Below are 20133 nucleotides of genomic sequence, written 5' to 3'. Positions count from 1 at the left end.
AGAATATCTGTCGAATATCGCTCGCACGCAATTGGTCTAAACGCGTCACATGACTGAATATCTCCCAGCTAAAACTGGGGAATATCCGAGTGATATTCCCCAATTTTTAAAAGATCCCGCGTGCTACGAAAGACATTTGAAGGATAATAAACGCAATTTGTAGCCCCCATTTGACTTTAAAAACATTCTCGGGTGTTTGTCCTTGAACTTTCTCTGTTCGACTGTTCCTCGAAGTTCACAGTTTTCCTCAAGCTTTGCTTTTGAAAAACTACTCGCTCCTCGGAACAGACAACGTCCGCGGGCAAATATCCGCGCATATTTTCGCGCTAAATGGAGGCTACATTGTTTATACGAGGTCCCATTAGAGAGGGGGTTTGAGTATCTCAGATCCCATTAATTTTTGGCCTAAATATCTCATATTCCGTAAATTCCAGTTGCAAAATTAACTATTTTCCTTCTCGATTTTCCGGGACATCTGTTCTAAATATCCCTTTCCCCATTAATCCCCCCCCCCCCCCCCCCCATTATCCAGGTATTCCATTAATTTTTCACCTCAATTTTCCGTATCCCGTATGGGCAGCTCCTTTTTCTAGTCAGTTCTTAGTGTATACGAAGGGTTAATACGATAATTATTAAATCCAAGTGACCTTCATCACGTCAAAGTTTAATATCATATTCTCTTGGGTTTGGCCCTTCGCCCGTCGTCACGCCCGCGCTCCTTGGCTCTTTATCGGATGGTTCCACTTGTGCCCCATGTTTAATGTTCTGATAGGTCCTTTCTAGAACGGACCCATTATTATCATTTGGTTTCTCGTCTACCTTCTTGACAGTACTTAATTGGTTTTCCTCTAGTTCCAGAACGTTAATTGCTGACTCAGCGGAGGAGGGGTTTTGAATGGCGTGTGAATTCGAGGGGCTACTCAGTTTTGGGATTTCTGTTGCCTAGCAAAAACAAAAACAGACCCAAATAATTGGACAAGTATATATAAAAATAATAATACATTTATTAGACCATTTGCTCTAATGTAAGTGAGTGATGACACTGATGTACATTCAAGTAAACATTGAAAGTCCGACATCTTTAATTTCACACTATACGTCGTCCACACTACTTCGGAAAAATTTGAAAACGCAGCTTTATTTCTACGGTTAGGCCTACCGTCCACACTAATCCGTCACGGAAACGGAGCCTTTCGGAAACGCTCTTCAAACCAGAGAAATTTGAAAACGCCGGCTTTTAGTTTTCGTGTGGACGGAAAACATTTTGAAAACGTAGCTTTTCGAAAACGATGACGTCACGATCGTCATTTGATTTTCCTGACCGAGTTTTCCTCAAACACAAATCCAAAATGACCGGTGATTGTTGCGTTTTTAAATTCCTCCGTCGTATTGTGGACGGAAAATATTTGATGCGTTTTCAGAGTAAAACCTCCGTTTTCCAATTCCTCCGGCGTAGTTGCACGGAGCCTTGGACAAGTAATGCTCCGTTCGTAACAAGTTTCTCTCAATGAGTGATTATTACAACCAAGAGAAAACTCCTTTTATAACTTACCGCTGCTCCTGGTCCGGCTAAAGAGAGAACAATAGGTAGAAACACAACGCCATTCAATGTACCAATCAGAATTAACGCCACAAGGAGGTTAAAAAAGTATCTGTGAAGAAAAGAATGTAGACAAAGACATTAATTAAGAAACAATTTTTACGCTACTCACACAGTAGAGGTCAAGATTGGCAAGCAGTTTAGATATGTAGTTTATTTTGTATTATGTAATAATCAAATGAATGCGCGCGCTCTGATTGGTCAATCAGCTATGGTTTATTGTGCCAGTAAACTCATGGAAATTTCGCGTGTCTTCTGAATTATTATATAAAAGCAATAGACCACAAGTTTCTATGGTTTAGAGGCATGATAAACCACTTGGGATGTTGGCAGAACACTCGAAGAATTCGTAAATCACGAGCCGCAGGCGAGTGATTTACGAATTCTTCTCGTGTTCTTTCAACATCCCGCGTGGTTTATCAGCCTATAAACCATAAAAACTTGTGGTCTATTGCTTAACGATAGGAGATATACAGTTCATATACTTACGTCGTCGGTGGAAAATATGGAATTAACATGTATGCGTGCAGATACGATAGCAATTAAATTTTGGGTAGAGTGAATTATAAACGCAGTGCTTACATGACTGTATGGTAAATATGGAATTTATTTCTTGGACTGCTCGGAGATACCCATGGTCTCAGAGATTTTCTTTCTTCTAGTTTTACTTAATATTATTTTTAAACGCACGAAGCGGAAGAAAAACTTTGGGGCAAGAGTAAAATGGAGATAGATTCCCAAGAACCTGCTGACAAGAAAATATGGTACAAACTACAAGTAGACGCAGCGAAAAGCAAAAAAACACGAGCGAGCCTTTCCTCGCAAAGACTGGTCTCCACCTATGCCTTCCACAAAAACATCCGTGTAAGAAAGAATGCTAGGAATTGGCAAATTCTTCTTCGTCACTGAAAAATAAGCCAGTGTCAACAGCTGAGTTTATAACTAATCCTACCTGACTATAAATTGAAATTCGGATCCCGCCAGCATTACAACACCAAGAAACGTGGAAATGGCGCCATCCACAATGGGTACAAACACTTGTTCAATAGCCCTCTGCATTCTTTGGTTCCTGTCTCCAGGGGCGTGTAAAAACGCCTAAAAGTGAAGAACAGATTAATTTTTATTATGTAAATGCTGATGTTATTTTAGGTAGTTACTGAACTCTCCAAATGATTACAAAATGATCGTGCCAAGTGCTCTAAGCGATCAGAATAAGATTTTATCGACAAATTATGAGCAAAAACAAAACTGTCACTTGGCCTACGCGCATATTTTCCAATGCTTGACGCACGTTGCATGTTTTTCCCGCGCTTACCACTGGTTACCAGTTCTAATCGGTTCTGCTTAGCTTACGACAGGGATTAGAAGACTGGCGCCAACCTGAAGCTGCTCAAATAAGTCATATAACGACCCGCAATAGCAACAGGAATTTTGATGTAATTCAAACCACCGGAGTAAATTCCAAATTGAATTAAAATACTACCAGATTTAAAACCTCAGCTACAACCGCACAGAAATATAATTGCGACGATTGCAAAAACCGTTTAATCAGAACAGCCTTCAATTTTAACTTGCCATACAAAAACATTCTTTGACTTAAGTTTTACCACAGTGTCTATTATGCTGAGATGACATACCATGCACATGTGTACAGTAAACTCCACACCGACTCCAACAGACAGAATGAGTGTAACTGCAGGCACGGCACTAAGTTTTATACCAGCCAGACCCATAAAGCCATACACTTCCACAGTGATCATTATTAGGACGAGAACAATAACAGCAGCCGCCCAGGGGTTGAACAACATGGCCGCCATTACAACGAAGCTAACCGCCAATGAAATAGAAATCGCAATCAATATTCGCCTTCCAAGCCAGATGTACTGTTCCCAAAACGTGAAGGGTACACCACTAGGGTAGTTTGGTAATCCATCGTCTGAGTACTTGTCACAGATCTCTCTAACGTCCTGTTAGGATAACGGTGATCGTAGTGAGGGACTAGGGACCTGCTGGCAGGGAGTGGTGGGAGGGGATGGTTTTTGGGTTAGGGTTAGTTACACTACTAAATATATTACAGGACGCTCTTTGGAAATTTCTCATTCAAAGGCGGACCTTTCCGTTTCAAGCTTGCTAGCAAAGACATTGTGACAAAATCAAATCCTACTAAAAAAAGAATTCACTCACGCGGGCACGTTTGAACTGAGGAAAAAAGGAGAATGGAGGGGAGGGTAATTCACCCGGCGACCGCCCTTTCAGAATTTCCCTCTTCTATGTCAGCGTAAATTTATACATTTAATCACTCTGGTTTCAGAGAGATGAAGCATTTTAAATTTAAAAAAAAATCATTGCCTTAATATGTAGAAGTTTGTTTCTGGGTGGTTTCAATGGCTCGAAAGTAGCTTTAACTTACTTTAATCAGCGTCACAAAATCCTTGGTTTCCTTAAGGCCAATGACGTTGAAGTTGATCTTCGCAAATGTGATTGGCTTGGCAGCAGGCACTGAAATAAACAAGACGAGGCGAAACAGCGTTAGACCGCGTCTCATCTGGTATGTAATGTGAAGCACTATAAACTCTTGAAATTGATGGTCACCTTTCATTGCTTCGTCATCTTGTTCGCTTCTGATGTTTGTCCAATCGACTGTCTCTGGTTTGATATTTGACTACAAGAAAAAGACGAACATGACGTACAAGTCATCAATGGCACATGCAGGCCGGCTTAGCTTTATTAAAATAGCTCAGTTGATAGGACAGCTTCTTCGAACGCAGAGGTCGTGAGTTCAAATCAAGGCCGGACCACAAACGGGGTTATAAAATAACCCTCGTGAACGCCAATCGGGCGTTAAGAAACTTTTCTCAACTGTTAAAGGAGCGCACTCACGGTATTTTGAGTTATTTTGGCCGCTTACAAAACTTCTTTTAAATTGAAGGTTACCTGAAAATAGTACTTTTACTAAGATACAAAAACAACCAAGAGACTGTAATAAACCATAAAGAAACAAGGATGGTTAAGGATGGAGAAGATCAACAAGGATTACGAACGACGATCTTGAAAAATTTAGGCTAAACTTTTTTCAGATGCGCAAACAATGACGTATCTCTTTTAAAAGCGTGTGCCTAGGCAGGCACGTTAAGCCAATCATTAGCTTTGCTCCCACTACTAGCTGCTATTGTAAGAGCATTGTTGAAAAAAGAGTGATGGGTAATTTCTTCGCGTTCATCCTGTATGGCTTTCTACGAGAGTCATGACAAGCACTTTTTTCAACTGAATATGTTGCTTTTATTACATACTTGTGAAAACGCATATCCCAGCACGTCCCTGTCAATCCAAATTGTGAGAGCTTTGTAAAATATTTCAGGACGAATGATTCCAGCATCGCTGACCAGTTTATAGCTTCCAGCCTGAAAACAGCCATGTACATATGCATATCACTGGTCACTCAAATATTACTATCTGTTTTTAAAAATATCAAATCAAGTTTATCCAAGAGCGCAAGAAAAGGACAGGGGTGCTCGTCGGAAATTTTGAAAAGAACCCCTAGTAGGTACCAAGATCCTGTTTTGTAGGCATGACTTGAATCTGTTTTTTCGCCCCAGAGAGGTACCAATGCTAAAACAACACATTATCTCCTGTCATATTTTTTCGCCTAAATACCCTAAAAGGTACGGCAAAAGCTCCCGCTGTGGACCTTTTGAGACTGAATACCCTAAGCGGTGCCAAAACCGATTTTTTAACCCCTAAAAGGTACGAAGAGCACCCCCGTCCTTTTTATATAGGATTCCCCCCCCCGATCCTTGCCATTCTGATGACGTAGCTTTAATGACATGCGTAAAACGTCTTTGATCGGTCGTTGTTTCGTTTTCGCGCGCAAGTGACATCCAATCAGAGAACTATACGTTTCTCTGAGAAGCTACGTCATCACTTTGGAATTTTTGGTTTCTGCCGCAGGTAAAACTTTGCAGCTGTGCTTACCCTTGATCTGTCAATCTTGTCAGAGCTGTCATTCTGAGAGAGTAATTTGTAGGCGATAACACCAGTACTTGATGCGCTATCATTCCAGCCAGAATATGTAATATATTTCTTTGCCCAGTCCTGATTAAATGATGTTTGAGTATCTAGACAGCAAGAAACATTGTTACATTGTTATGTTCTGTGATGTCCTACAAATGATTAAAATTAAATATAAAGAGATAACTCAGCTGACTACAATTACTACGAAATGGCAAAACAAAAGTTATTTGGTAAGCCTTTAACGCCTTGTCTTTTTTGTCGCCGTATACTTCTATCAAACAAACATTTTTCAAGACGTCTTAAGCAAAAGTTCTTTACTCATTAATTTCATACAACATCGCAGTTACAGGTTCCTCGGTGACGCCCCGAATTCATCAGTCATTAATTCATTTCTTAAGGTATTACAAGATTCAAATTACTGACAAAAATTCCTTTTCTTCGGCAATGGCAGACGGATAAGGCCCGGAATTTCATAGGAAGACCCCTTTCGACTGCGCGTTCGGGTTTGAACGAAAACCAGTGTTAACTACAATTTTTTGGACGAAGTTGATTCTTAACCCTTACCATTTAGCCATTCTCGAAAGTACATCAACCAAAATTCAGGAATTTCTTCTGAGTCAGGAATTCTGATTATATTTGGAATCTGTTGGCAAGGAAAGGAATAGAAAGTTGGTTTAGATTTATGATTTTAAGCCGGTTACTCTCAGTCACACTAATTACTGTACGTTACTCGCTTGCCTGGAGCGAAGAAGAATTTCCCTGCCTTGACCACTTACTTAAGGCCCCGTGCACACTACGCCGGGAAAATTTTGAAAACGGAGGTTTCACTGTACGTGTGAAAAAAAAAACGCATCAAATGTTTTCCGTTCACACTACGCCGTAGGAATTTGAAAACGCAACAATCATCGGCCATTTTGGATTTCTGGTTGAGGAAAACTCGGTCAGGGAAATCACGTGATTATCGTAACGCCATCGTTTTCGAAAAGCTCCGTTTTCAAATTGTTTTCCGTGCACACCAAAACGCAAAGCCGGCGTTTTCAAATTCCTCCGGTTCAAAGAGCGTTTTCGAAAAGTTCCGTTTTCGTGACGGATTAGTGTGGACGGTAGGCCTAACCTTAGAAATAAAGCTGCGTTTTCAAATTTTTTCGGCGAACTGTGGACGGAGCCTTAGGGATTCCTATGGCAGACCATACCATTTCTCACCACTAACCTGTTTAAAGTCTTCATGGTAGGATAATAACTTTTCTTGCTGATAAGCGTAGTCAAATCCCTCTTGTGTAACAAGCGCCAATGGATAAAACGAAAAATACTTGAATTGAGCGTCGACAAATCTGTGTGCCACGCTTTCGCTTGGTACAACATCTGTGAGCTCAAGACCGTCTTCAACTTGCAGCGCGCCGTAAATTCCAACGGCGAGGAGACTAAGGAAGAAAATTATCACAACAACCTGAAAAAGAGAAATACAATTTAGACTTAAGAAAAAATTATACCATTATAAGTCTTTGACGGAACGTTTCTACGTGAATAACAACGGGGACAGAATGATTACAATTCCCGCTTGCGAACAACGGGCACATTTTCCGGTGTGCGCCAAGTAGAATTTCATTACCGCATTCATACGATCACCTATACCAAACTTCATTTGGATAGATGAATATGCTGAAACAAGAGAAGGCCAAGGCACTTGCTTTGATCTCCTCGACTGAAATTAGAGGTCGTGAACCGTTTCATTGCAGACACCCAAGGAAGGCATGGTAGCTTCGTCCAGGCGTTTGGTTAGTTGGGGCGCAGCGCAAAAAGAAATTGGGACGGAGCGACAAGGCGAGAGAGGCGTTATGCGAGGAACGCCGCGCTTCTCCTCTTTTTTTAGCGCCATTCTTTGCGTCGCGCCCTAACTAACTGAACGGCTGAAAGAAGCTCGAGTCATAGTGAACATGCACCTTTTCTCATTGTCCCAACGACCTGACATACTGCTAACGCAGGGGAGGGGGGTAACCTGCAATACGCTACATCCCATCCAGGGAGAGTAGCAGTTCTCCTAGTCGCTTCATACCACAGAAATTGAAGTTTAGCATCGATCTCTCGAGCGGCCAAAACGTTTCAAATACGCCATCGTTTAACAATTGAAAAGTCACTGAACTCTGAAAAGGTTGATGACAAACGCTCACCTTTACTGGAGTTTTCTGCAGAAACGGTCCATAGTAAACCGTGGCAAAATGCTGAAGGGGCAAAGGAGCACACATCGCCGGACAAGATCTGTTACCATTAAAATTCATTGAAGAATCAGTTCCACTCCCCGGAGCAGTCGAGGCATTAGAGCCAACATGATTTCTCGTCACGCTGGCTTCACTGCCATACGATGTCTTTGACTGCTTATCCACGTTACTAGCGTACTCGTTGACCAGCACTTCAGCGATGGACGAGTCAGACTTGTTCATCACGACCGTTTTGTTAGTTTCTGGCGGCGCGTGACTGTTCGAGAGGCCGTTTTTGGGTGGAACCTTTTGTCCGTACGCTGTTGGTAACACGGTATCTTCTGTTTGTGTTGATCTGCCAAGTTATTTTCAAAGTATAAGGATCGATTAATTGTGCTGCCGCAGTGGGCCAGTGAATCGCTTCATCTTAAACTTGAAGCAGAATTCTACAATTGCGCAGACTTTTCCTTGAAGTTGATAAAACTAAACTAAACGCTGCCTATTAGCCCCAATCAAGTTCAAGTTGGTTTTCAAGTGTCTCGTACGTAATAAGAGGAGCTAAGAGGTCATGTTACGGATAAAACTGAACAAAGGCCTGAAATAGATTTTCACTTGACTAAAACGCTTCGTCTGATCTCTCTAAACATTACATGCATGTGTACTCGAAGGCTCGCACACCCAACGTCTCACACGCGCGATATACACTCTTCACGTTTAACGTTTCACGTATAACTATCAGAAAGTATAGATATTTATTTTAAATAATGGTGGTGACGTAATTACTATGACGTCTATTGCGGGCTTACGTGACGTCATAAGCCAACAAAAAGTCCGCCATCTTGGATTTTCAGATTTTTCCGCTACATTACAAAATCGACACATGCACAATTTTGAAATCTGCGCTGACTCTTTTTCAGCGCATTTACTGGGCTTATTTATAAGAGGATAGACAGAATATGACGAACAGCGAACAGTATCTAACCCTTTAACACAGCAGATTATGTCGTATCTTTGTTCTTGTCTTCTTCTCACGTCGATTGCAATCATGGCAGGAAAGACGATGATAACACCGATGAAATTGAAGATAACAACGACAGCAGCCTATCGAAGAAAAACAGTTCCCTTTATTGACAGCTGCCCGTCAAATGCAAGTATAAGGAACGAAGTTAGCTTAAAAAAGAAATGAACTATGCTTTTTTTGCTTTCTACCCAAAAGTGCGACCTTTTTAAGATTCCTTTCTCTGGTTATTCCCATAAGAAACTTGATGCAAAGAAAATGAAATTTGGTAGGTAGCTTTGGTTCCATGACAGAATTTTGATATCTTGCTGGGTTTTAAGTTTTCGCGTGCAACAACAACCAATCAGACACGCGACATGGATCTCTGTAATGTTACGTAATCAATATGGAATTTCGGGTCCAGTCTCACACGCTTCTACAGTGGGGAAACGAATTAAGCGCGTGAAAAGAAAAGTGTTTGCTAAATTATTTTTTGTTTTAATCGTTACTCAAATTTGGCCATAGTACTGGAAACATAATATGTTCACACTTCAATCAGGGCTGTTACGTAAACGTGCATTCTCATTGTATTCACCTGTATAGCAAAATATCTCAGAGCTGGAATCGGAATCAGCGCAGCCATAAAGAACGCCAGCATGTTGTTGAATGACGTAAGGAACACACTGACCCCAGTGGTCCCCACACAGTAACCTACAGGCTCCTCCTGTTAAAACAACAGTACATAATTTGTGCATAATTTATAATTTATACATACTGGTTAATTTTTACATAATTTAGAACTTAAGCATAATTTATCATTTATAAGTTATGCATAATTTATGCAGATTAACCATACGCAGATAATTGGTCGTGGATTTGAATCCAAGAGCGTTGCTAAGTGACATGGTCTATCCTGATATTAATTACAGCTGTCAAACGCTCTCTGCATGAAAAGTTCCTGCTGAACGTTTTGGCGGGAAAATTGAAACATTTGGTAGTGACAGCCTACAGCAAATGTCTCATGTTTGTGAAGTCCTCCAGTTTCAGGCCAAAAAAAGACATTTTCTGAAAATTATCGCGTTTTACGCCCAATATGCACAGACTAGATCATGGTCTCTTGGCACAGAGAATCAAATAACGCTTATGCACCAACTTTGGCTCGTCACTATGTGTTTTCGTCGCGCATGATTTCACAAATTTGGCAGTGGTAGTTTTGGCGGGAACGGACGAGCGTAAAACCTGCTATGAAGGGATACAGGAAATTAAGGAAAGATTGCCAATTACAATACAATAAGAAAGATTACAAATGATATCATTTTACTATTTGATTCTGACTTTCACTATACTCACCAAATGGCGAGTGTCTGCTCTTTGTGTTAAGGATGAATATGAGTGTGCGAGCAGAAACATATCATCTACGCCCAGGCCCAGAGCGAGGAATGGTAAAACCTGTAAAACAAGAAATTAGTATATTGATTTAGCCGAGATTAAAAGCAGAACTCCCACTGAACGCTAATCATTTACTCGACACGATAACCTTTAAAGAAATTCACCAATAAGCATTTCACCAAACCGAATGAATTGAACAAAACGAGGCATCGCTGTAAACGCAATTCGCAACTCACCCCGTCCGAGTGTCATATAGCAAATACTGATCGCTTTTAAAACATAAAACTTTCAACGAAAGGTGGCCGAATGAAAGAAATGTTAAAGAATCTTCGTTTAAGATTGATTATTATAATTTAAAGATAACGCCAGGAAATGCATTTAGAAGCAGAAAAACGTCCAAAATTTCGACATACGGGTTCAAATTAATCACTTTTTAAAGCGATCTTGGTTTCACAAAATCTTGTCAGTTCTGACCTGTGTTGAAGCTGCGTTAAATGTGATGCCGCAAAGCGCACTAAAACCTAGCCCGGCAGCCACCGAGAGAGTCACAAGTAGAACTCCAGCAAACCCCAGAGCACCATGGGAATTGATTGGATCACACCAGCGCTTCAGAGTTAGGCATGCGTAGACGAGCTGCAACAATAGAAACAAGTTAGAACACATTAACCGATTACGCTAGAGGATGCCTGTATTGCACCTTAAGGGGGGTATCGGTTAACGTACGGTAAAGTTAAGCTCTAACACGGAACTATCAATATGATTATAGAGGGGACGTTTGTGCGAACAGTAACAAGAAAAAGCGCCACGAGATTTAACAGCTAATTCGTTTTGTCAGAACAGTCTCAGTTGCTTTTGATTGTTTACTTGTCGGTGTTGTTTTTAGATAAGTTATTGCAAAATTCTAAACAATGCTATTGATGGCTATAATCAAAGTCTGTGACGTTGACAAACCGATTACTCTATGGACTAATCTCGATCCCAGGCAAGAAAAAGAGAGAAAGCTTGGGTTCGAGGTTTTCTACTCGTTCACAGGATTCTCTCTTCCTTTTATTGTCGAAAGAGGAATAGAAAGGACGCCAGGGGAAAAAGATTGGGTCCGAAAGCATGCCCAGAACTAAGAATTCCCTAAGCTGTCAGTTGGGTCGTCACGCGAGGCGTTGCGTTGCTATTTTTATATAGTGTTTACCATAAGGATGTAACCAATAGCAATCCTTGTCACGCTTGTCTGTGAAAACTCTTGCAGTAAGTCCGTGACAGAGGCTGAGTCGAACGCCAGGACATTGAACTCTCCTGTGTCTGTGACATCTTTGTTGATTTCCTGCGGGTTGAGAAAAAATTGAAGACAGCATGCAAAGCGATTAAATTTATTTTTAAAAAACGGTTGTACTTCGTTAAAGGGTAACTAAAACATATACAGTTGATAATCAGCTAGCAATCGATAAAGGTAAAGTCATCCGCCCTAGCGAATTTGGAAAACGGATGTCTCAGAACTAGACACTTTGTGTTTTTATTTGTTCTGTTCGTTTGTTTGTCCTTTGCTCTGACAAACGTCAGTGATGGTAAGCTTGTAATTTAACTCTCGATCAAAGATTAAAATGCAGAAACCATCATCAGTCAGTTCAACCTCGATCCCAGCCTGAGGAAAAGTAGAGGGAGCCTGGGATCCAGGTTGCTCTCAGTGAGCGAGAACGAACTTCACGTAGTATACAGAATGAGTCCTCTGGCAGTATTTTTTTCTTTACCTCTGTGAAGCTCCTTTGCCATGTTTCTAAAACTTGTTTGGCTGCATCCATGTTCCACTCGACATTCAAATCTTGGGATTTATCAGCCCATCGCTTGTACAAACCTTGCGGACCGGTTAAAACTAGAATTGTCTGCAAGGCTTTTGCACTGAGAGATAAAGAAATAATTCAATGTTAGTTGCTAGTTCCAAAGTACAGAGAAAGTGTTTAAAGTACGTTTTTGCTATGTTATAGTCGAGGGTAGTTGGAATTCTCTTTGTACGCCAGAGAATGAACTGCGCCCGCCGCAGTCCTGAAACATATGTCTGAGACCACTTCGACCTAACAGTTTGGTAAAAAAAAAAAAACCCGGCTTTTTGTTTTGTTTCCAGAGCGGCTGGCCCTAGTACGGCAGAAAAACGCTGCCTACGAGAATGGAGAAAGCTGACAACGTTACTTTTCAATAAAATTTTGAACTCTTTCAGTCTGAAGTTGTATTACAATAATAATTCTTGGTACTGACTTTTGCCACGCCGTAAATTTGAATGTCAGAAGACCATTCTCAGAAGCTTCTATCTACTGGTAGTTCATAGGCGTTTTTTTCTACTGGATTGACTAAAGCTTTGAAAATCTTGTTCTCTCACCTTTTCAACGTGCTATTGCTTTTCTCCGTTCCTCCGACTATCAGCTCTTCTGCCCATTGCATGAATTCTGTAGCGAATCCTCTGCACCCTCCAGTCAGCTCTTCCTTTACATTTGGCAACTGTGCGAAGAGGGAAGCATAAACGGGTTTCCAAACTGCATTTCATTGATTGAGGAAGAGGCTTGACAGCGATAAATGCCTGGCTGGGGTTGGGATGGTGGTGGTGGTGGTGGAGGGGGGGGGGGGGGGGGCTGGTTGTTGGATTGTAGCAGATAGGCGGCGGGAAGTTTCCGCGGGAAGAGGAAAAGGAGAACAGGAAGCTAGAAACCTGTAGTGGAGGGAGCCAGGACAACAGGAAGACACTGCGCAATGCCATGGAGTATTTTGCAATGGACAAAACAAAACAAAACAAAAAAACACAAACAGACCAGAGCCCTATTTGTGATTTCACACATACATACTAGTTATATGAAACGCTTTCGAGTGGTATACCATTCCATAAAAAATACAGTGGTCAACACAATCTCTGCGACAAACGTGCGGCCCATGATGGGAAGGTTGGATGTAATACTGTCGAACATACAACGGCTTTCCTGTATTATAATTGGCTGTATTTTCTATAGCATGATCTAAAGCATGATCTTACCATATATGGTAATCCTCTTACCTTTCCTGTTTTCTTGTTCGGCGCTGTTGTCGGACAGTCCTGCTCTGACGGATCAAGACACGGTTTCTCTTGATAACCTTTGATTATACCAGCCTGTAAGGACGTAACACAATGAAAGGCTAATGGTTCAAGCGTGAATCTTGAAGGACCCTAGTCAACCTCTGCCATTTTCGATGCCATCGAAATTATTGATAATGCATGGTGAAGCGAATTCTTATTGTTTTACTGTAAGTTGTGTTCCTGAAGGTATGTTTAATTATCTTGAGTAGTTTCAAAGGGATTTACTTCGTTTCGACATGCTCCGAATAACATATAATAGCCAAATTCTTGCATGTAAACAAAAACAAGGGCGTGGCTGACCCTTTCGATGTTAATAATGAACCGAGTGTGTCAATCAGTGTTCACTTGCTTTCTAGACTGCTGGTAGTCGGTTTTTTCTCTTAGGGTCAGACGAGTGTTTATCTGTCAACAGGAACGCATAAGCGCGGTTTGGGCGTGAAGGGGTTGAGGCGAGTGCTCCACCCATGTCTCGCCCCAATCCCCTATCGTCTTAAAAGTCTCGTCTCATAATCCCCGCCTCATTTCGAGAGAACAACAGAATGCCAGTAGTTTTAGCTGTTTACTTGCTTTCGAACTCAGTAAGACAGTTCCTTTAGGAACTATCTAATTATATCTAAACCGACCCTAGCGCTTTTAAATATGCCTTGATCTTCGCCACCACGATCCGGGGGCGTGGCTTGAACTTATTTGCGGGTGTTTTGAGAATGAACATCCTAAGAGGTACGAAAACCGTTTTTTTAACGCCTAAAAGGTACGACGAGCACCAACGTCCCTTTTATATGGGCGTAAGATATATATGGGGCGTCCACCTCCCCCCCCCCCCCCCCTGTACGATCCCACAAAATCAAACAGCTATTTTCCAGATCACCAACCTTGAAAAACAAATCCTTGATTTCCTGTCTGCCTTCAATTTGAAATGCATCCAACAGACCCAGAAGAAAAGCGGGATCGCTCTTTGTCCATTCCAAGGGAAAGATTCTGACAAGAAAACAAGAAATGCGTTACAACGAATTCTATAATCCACAAGGAGAAAAATTCCAAAGGACACTTTGGACCAAAATAAAGAGGAACTTAAAAAAAAAAAAACAACAAAAAAACAATTACAATTGCAATTACACGGTACGATAAGTAAGCCTTTCTACCTCTAAAAATTAAAAGCCAGTATTTACAAGCACTAAATCTATGATTCATATCAAACTGCAAAAGTCTTTGTCTGGTGTTATGTATGAACGCAAACTCAGACAAAGAGAAGTTTTCTATTAAGTGTCGAAAGTGCTCCGTCTGGAATTTCTCTGGTTTTTGCTTTGCTGCGTTCTGTGATAGTTTAAAACTAAACCTCGCGCAACCAACTTAAACAATCCGATGCAGCGAAAACCAAAACTTGACTTGGTGAAGCGCCCGATACTTGTATTTGATTCGAGTTTTCATTGGTTCACTGAGTTGTTTTCGTTGACTGTGATGGGCCATTGCAATTAATCGGTCTTGGTTTTTATGAAAACCGGGCGAAATCGGCTAACGAGCCTTGAACTCGCAAAAATTCGCTTTATGGTCAAACCTAACTGGAAAAAATATTAACGAGAGCTTGCTAAATATTCAGAATACTTACTTAGCTTCGTCTGGTAAAGGAGCTCTTAGTTTAAGAACTTTCGCGCCATCCCAGAAACAATCCAAAGGAGATATTATGAGACACGGGATAATGGCTGAGACAATCTAAACGTTTGTCAAAAGAAGAAATAGTTACAACATCAACAATAGGTTTTCATAAAGCACTTGCTTCATTAAGGCTGGTTTTCATTAGCGACGGAGTCGTAGTCAGAGTCGTAATCAGAAGCGTAGAGTGATACGATTTAGTGAAAATCAAACCGATGGAGTCGGAGGCAGAACACCGCATCCGCTTATGACTCCTTCGCTTACGATCCAGTGAAAACTAGATTGTCGGAGTCGGAAGCAGAAGCGGAAGAATAAACCAATCACAATGTTTGATTCCGGGCCTTGTGATTGGTTGGTTCTTCCGCTTCTGCTTCCGACTCTGACAACCTAGTTTTCACTGGATCATAAGCGACGGAGTCGTAAACGGAATCGGAAGAAATGGAAACGTTCTGATTCCTCCGATTCTGATTCCATCGAGCTTATGACTCCACTTACAACTCCGATTTTCGATTTTCACCAGGTAGTAAGCGCTCTTACGACTCCGACTATAAATCCGACTCCGTCGCTAGTGAAAACCAGCCTTTAGTTATTACGTACAGCAGTTTTTTTATCTTCTGCCGAGTGCTAGAAACATGCCAGTCATCAAAATGATAAACACGTAAGAAGTAAGGAAAATTGTATCGTCGATATTTGTTTACATCTGATGTACCAAAAAAATGCGAACGTCTGAAAGCTATTGTGAACTTTACTGTGTTCGATTGAGAAGATATATCAAACACTCAATACCGTCTTTGACCACATTTCCAAACGCCTCGAAGTTAGTCAAAAATACTCCGCTAGGCGTCTTATTTACAATTCCCTTCTCGATGTTTGGAAATGTGGTCAAACACGGTCTTTCGTGTTCGATATATTACTTCAAAACGTATCAACATGAAATTGTTGGTCAATTGAGCAGAACAGATTTGTAGGATCAAAAGTTTAAGAGATTTTTAATTTCACTGAAGGCAGGTAATAAAGAATTAAGATCTAGATACCAACTTTACCGCCCCGATTCCCCACTGGCCTATTCGCACCAGTCTTCGCTCCACTTACCCCATCCACTAGTGAGATGTTGAACTTCGGTACCTCTGGGACATAACACAGGTCATTATGCGTCCAGGTCCTAGAGGAAAAGAAAACCTTAGACATCGGTTGAAGAAGCTAATGTCACAATATTTCAAGTCATTTTTTTTTTCTGATGAGGAAATTAGTTAGTTCTTGCGGTTTAAAAATAGTAGTTTCCTTAGCTGTCGTGACAGATTTGTGTGCACGGTAGACCTAAGCGTAGAAATAAAGCTGCGTTTTCAAATTTCTCCGGCGTAGTGTGGACAGGGCGACTAAAACATCTTTTACGTGGGTAAACAAGAATTGAGAAGTGCTCTGCATGTCAAGTTAAGTTATTACACGATGAATGGAAAACTCACTTGCCAAAAATGTCCACCTTGACATCAATAGCAGCCTGCACTGCCTTCAAATGCCGCTGTAATGAATCTATCGACAAGATGTTGCTTTCTTGATCATTATTATTAACATAATCATCATTGGCAGCGTGGATTAATAGTTCATTAGTTGTTCCACTGCCTTCTCCGAGTGAATCCTTTGTGTATTGTAATTCTTTCTCTAGTCGTCCATCAACTATAACAAAACAAATCAAACACGATTAATCCCACAATACAAATTTACACAAAAAAAAACAAAACAGGGTGAAGTATGCTGTGAATACGAAAGGGGCAGGGGGGGCGCTTTGATGGCTCCCTGCCTGTAGTTACCCCTCAGAGATAAATTTAACCCTATGACAGAAGCAAACTGCTCACAAAAACCAAACCTTTTGGAGCGGCACATAACTACCGTAAACTCCAAAGTAACCACCCTTGCTTCCGGTGATACTTTCGGAATTAGCAGCCTTTGGGGCTCGTTACTTTCGGGGAATAAAGTTGGTACGACTGAGCTCTTTTTACGAAATAAAACAGCTCTTTAAACATCAAATTAATTTTTTCGTTCCAGTTTAAATCTATGTTGCTGTCACATGGGTCGGCTCTTAATGTTTGACCAGTATTGTCAGTGGTCGTACGAAAAGATAGTCAGATACAGTAAACTGTAAACTGAACTGCTACGTTGGTCTGCTTTAACAATTTGTTTGAAACGGTGTAACCTGAACTGATGAAACACGAATTGACATTTCCGCGCTTCGTGGCATAAGCGATACCTAGGAAAATAACATATATTTATTTGTACAGATTTGTATTGTCATTTAAAAGCCCTACCAGGGGAGTGCTATTAAGGGTATTGTATAATTGTATAATTATCCACTTATTAAATAACAAAACTCGCCGAATTAGGCTATCACTAAACTGTTTTGTTTGTATTGCCACTGAAAAGCCCCACCTTTAAAAAGGTATAGTATACATGGTATAGGTTTTGTAAACCGACCAACAGTTACACGATTTCATCGCGATTTCAAGTCACGGTATTTTGAGTTATTTTTGCCTCGTACAAAATTACCTTTAAATTGAAGGAAACCTGAAAACAGTAGTTCACCAAGATAGAAAAACATCAAAGGGATAATAATAAACCTTAAAGGAACAAGGGTGGAGAAGATTAACACGGATTACAAACGACGAAATTAAAAATTTAGCCTTAACTTGTTTTTATGCTGATTCTTCGCAATTACAACAACTGCTTTCAATCTTTTAATCTGCATGTTTACATAAATCTTTCATCAGGCAGATATCCGCTCTCTGAAGCTTTCTCAAGGCATTTTCCGACACTCAGTTTTCTTTCTTTTCCAAGTTTTTACTTTACTTATACGTTTTTTGTTTTTTTTTTTCTCATTATGGCGGAAGGTAACAACCCTTGGGTGGATGAAAAATGAAAATAAAGAGGAAACGCCGTCCAATCAGACTTAAAAGCAGTAAAATCAGCTGCTAGAAGCAAAAACATTGATCACAGGTCCCCTGCGTGATGTATGAATGGCGTCAGATCACGCCACTCGAACAAGCTCATTTGTATGCACAAACGCGACTTCCGGTCCATCATGTTTACATCTACTACGCTTGAGTTCCCTCGACATTTTTTAAATAGCGAACTGTTCACCAAACTGGGAGTTATTTTGAAAATTAAACAGAGATAATGCCACTTAATGCCTTAAGTTTTCGTATAATGTTTAATTTCTAGCGCCGTTTCCATCTCCAAGCGTATTTTCGCTTGAATCGTGACCTCTGCCTGTAAACCCAGGGCGAGCCCATGGGCATTGCATGAACACGGCATACGATTACTGAAGCAAATCTAATGGTCGCCTGTAAAATTGAGTAAATTTTTAACGATCGCTCTGATTTAGACTGTTTAGGTCTGTTTCGTTGTGAACTGACGAAACTAAACTTAAAACTGATAACAAGAACTATGAAGCAGAATTAAGTTCTCGAAAAAACCGCGATGTCATGGTCGTAAATGTAAGCTTAGTCGTGTATACTGACTGACCCGCTGCGATTTTCGATAATGAAGTACGTTATAGAGTGGTAGAATTGGAGGCACTGGCAAGCTGCGATCTTGCTCTTGAAACCAAGGCCGATTCTCTTGCAAAAGAAAATTCTGATGTTAGTTTTAGCTAGCTTTCCGAGTCGGGTTGAATGCGATCATTTTACACCTACACTTAAAAATACAAACCTAGTGATATCACGTATGTTACAAGCAGGTTACAACTCACCTTCCATCCACAATTTTTCCACATCTGTTTCGATTGTTGCTGTTATGATCCCGACAGAAAGTCCTATCAGAACGAAGAAACCCGCAGCAAGAACTGCCCAACAGTTTCGCCGAGAAAAACGTCCCAACTTGAAGAAAATCGCTTGAAGCTTCGATCGTATTTTAATGGCAACTTGTTGACCCATTTTACTATATGTAGCCTTTTACGGACGATCTCGTGAAAAAAATTCAAATATTGCTAACATCAAGAATGCTACATTCTACTGTGAATACAGTGTGATCAAGCAGCATTTCCTAGTGGCCTGCTAGAGTCCTAGAAATGTGTTATTCACGCCGCATTTTATAAACACTGTCAAGCTCGTAAAATATCGTGCATGCAATCGAGGCTCACCGGAACAGCGGGAAAATGTAAATGAAGCCACCTTGTTTTTGTTGATGATCGCTAGTAACATAACAAACATGGGTTTCGTGATGACGTGAAACGTCAACAACTAAGCAAGCAGAAAATTTATTTTCGTTTGCAGCTTGCAAACAAAAGAATTGCTTAATATATTCTCCCCAAAATATGTTCATTTACTTGATAACTAGAACAGATTTGACCCTCTTTCTTTAGTAACATGTTCAGTTTTCGTCCGACACTCATCCTTCCTTCTCCAAAACTAGAGGTTTTATACCCCTCTAGGTTTAATTACAGAGAAAAATCACATGGTATAAACCGTTACAAAACAGCTTGACCCTATGTAATCGTGCAAAAATGTTTCGCGCAGCACTTCTCATGGCGTCCTGGCTACAAAGATGAGATATAGCCTGGTTCCACCGAAGTGACAGCGTGACAGCGGGAAATACGTTTGCGTTCGCAGATTAGAAACGCTTGTATGATTTTCATGTGCATGACGGTTCGTCTTTGAAATTGTGTTCTCAATAATTAGCTTTTCTCTAGAATCCACGAGAAGAACGCAAAAACTGAGCGAACGAGCACGATGCGGCGAAGACGCGAGTCGCAAGTAGCTTGATCGTCGGAGAATTGGCAAAAACTAAGACACCGCGATACTCGCCGCAGCTTCGCCGTTCGCCCCTCGAATATCGTGCTTGTTCGCTCACTTGTTTGTGATCTTCACGCAGATTTCTAAGTAGTAGAGAGAGATTCCTCCCAGTCTATGCGTCCATTTGCTTTGCGCACAGGATTTTTATTTTTATTTTCCTCGTGGATTTTATTTTTTAGTTCCAAACTACAAAGCATTCGCCGCACTTGTGTGTGGTCAAAGTGTTAATGGCTCGTCGAGAGGGCCAGTTGATTAATTAGATAATTAATTCATAATTGAAATACATGGTATAGGTTTGTCTCCTTCTGTACGCCAAAACTTGATAACCGAAGTCGCGCGCGTGCAGGAAGCCGGAATCAACTCTTGACATTTATGGGAGGCTTCCGCTGACCCTCCCGCTTGTCTGAGAGGATTAG

At 40.9% G+C, this 20133-nt stretch overlaps 1 protein-coding gene across 1 annotated transcript; it reads right to left on the bottom strand.

The window, feature by feature from the left end:
- Nucleotides 1-512: 512 nt before the first annotated feature.
- Nucleotides 513-19026, bottom strand: LOC145468248 (protein patched homolog 1-like). The gene is made up of 24 exons (XM_081451922.1): nucleotides 18676-19026; nucleotides 16397-16607; nucleotides 16026-16095; nucleotides 14890-14993; nucleotides 14156-14261; nucleotides 13224-13316; nucleotides 12558-12676; nucleotides 11935-12082; nucleotides 11379-11510; nucleotides 10667-10825; nucleotides 10154-10252; nucleotides 9399-9527; nucleotides 8789-8907; nucleotides 7780-8161; nucleotides 6822-7058; nucleotides 6176-6254; nucleotides 5573-5715; nucleotides 4891-5001; nucleotides 4193-4262; nucleotides 4011-4099; nucleotides 3238-3567; nucleotides 2553-2695; nucleotides 1553-1652; nucleotides 513-942 (listed from the first exon to the last, which is right to left on the bottom strand). The coding sequence occupies exons 1-24, from the start codon at nucleotides 18857-18859 to the stop codon at nucleotides 658-660; spliced, it is 3642 nt and encodes a 1213-aa protein (XP_081308048.1). The 5' UTR covers nucleotides 18860-19026; the 3' UTR covers nucleotides 513-657.
- Between the last annotated feature and the right edge of the window lie 1107 nt (nucleotides 19027-20133).

This window comes from Orbicella franksi, chromosome 14 (genome assembly GCF_964199315.1).
Source record: "Orbicella franksi chromosome 14, jaOrbFran1.1, whole genome shotgun sequence".
NCBI classification, from domain to species: Eukaryota; Metazoa; Cnidaria; class Anthozoa; order Scleractinia; family Merulinidae; genus Orbicella; species Orbicella franksi.
Note: the sequence above shows the minus strand (reverse complement) of the source record. Positions and strands in the feature narration are given on the sequence as shown.

What these genes read in the sequence shown, in the direction of transcription:
- LOC145468248 (XM_081451922.1), bottom strand. Translation starts at nt 18,859, where the DNA reads ATGGGTCAACAAGTTGCCATTAAAATACGATCGAAGCTTCAAGCGATT. An exon ending in ACATCTCACTAGTGGATGGG is followed by an intron (nt 14,994 to 16,025) that starts GTAAGTGGAGCG and finishes ACAAACGTTTAG; the next exon opens with ATTGTCTCAGCCATTATCCC. An exon ending in TGAGATATTTTGCTATACAG is followed by an intron (nt 8,908 to 9,398) that starts GTGAATACAATG and finishes TTTCTTCGATAG; the next exon opens with GCTGCTGTCGTTGTTATCTT.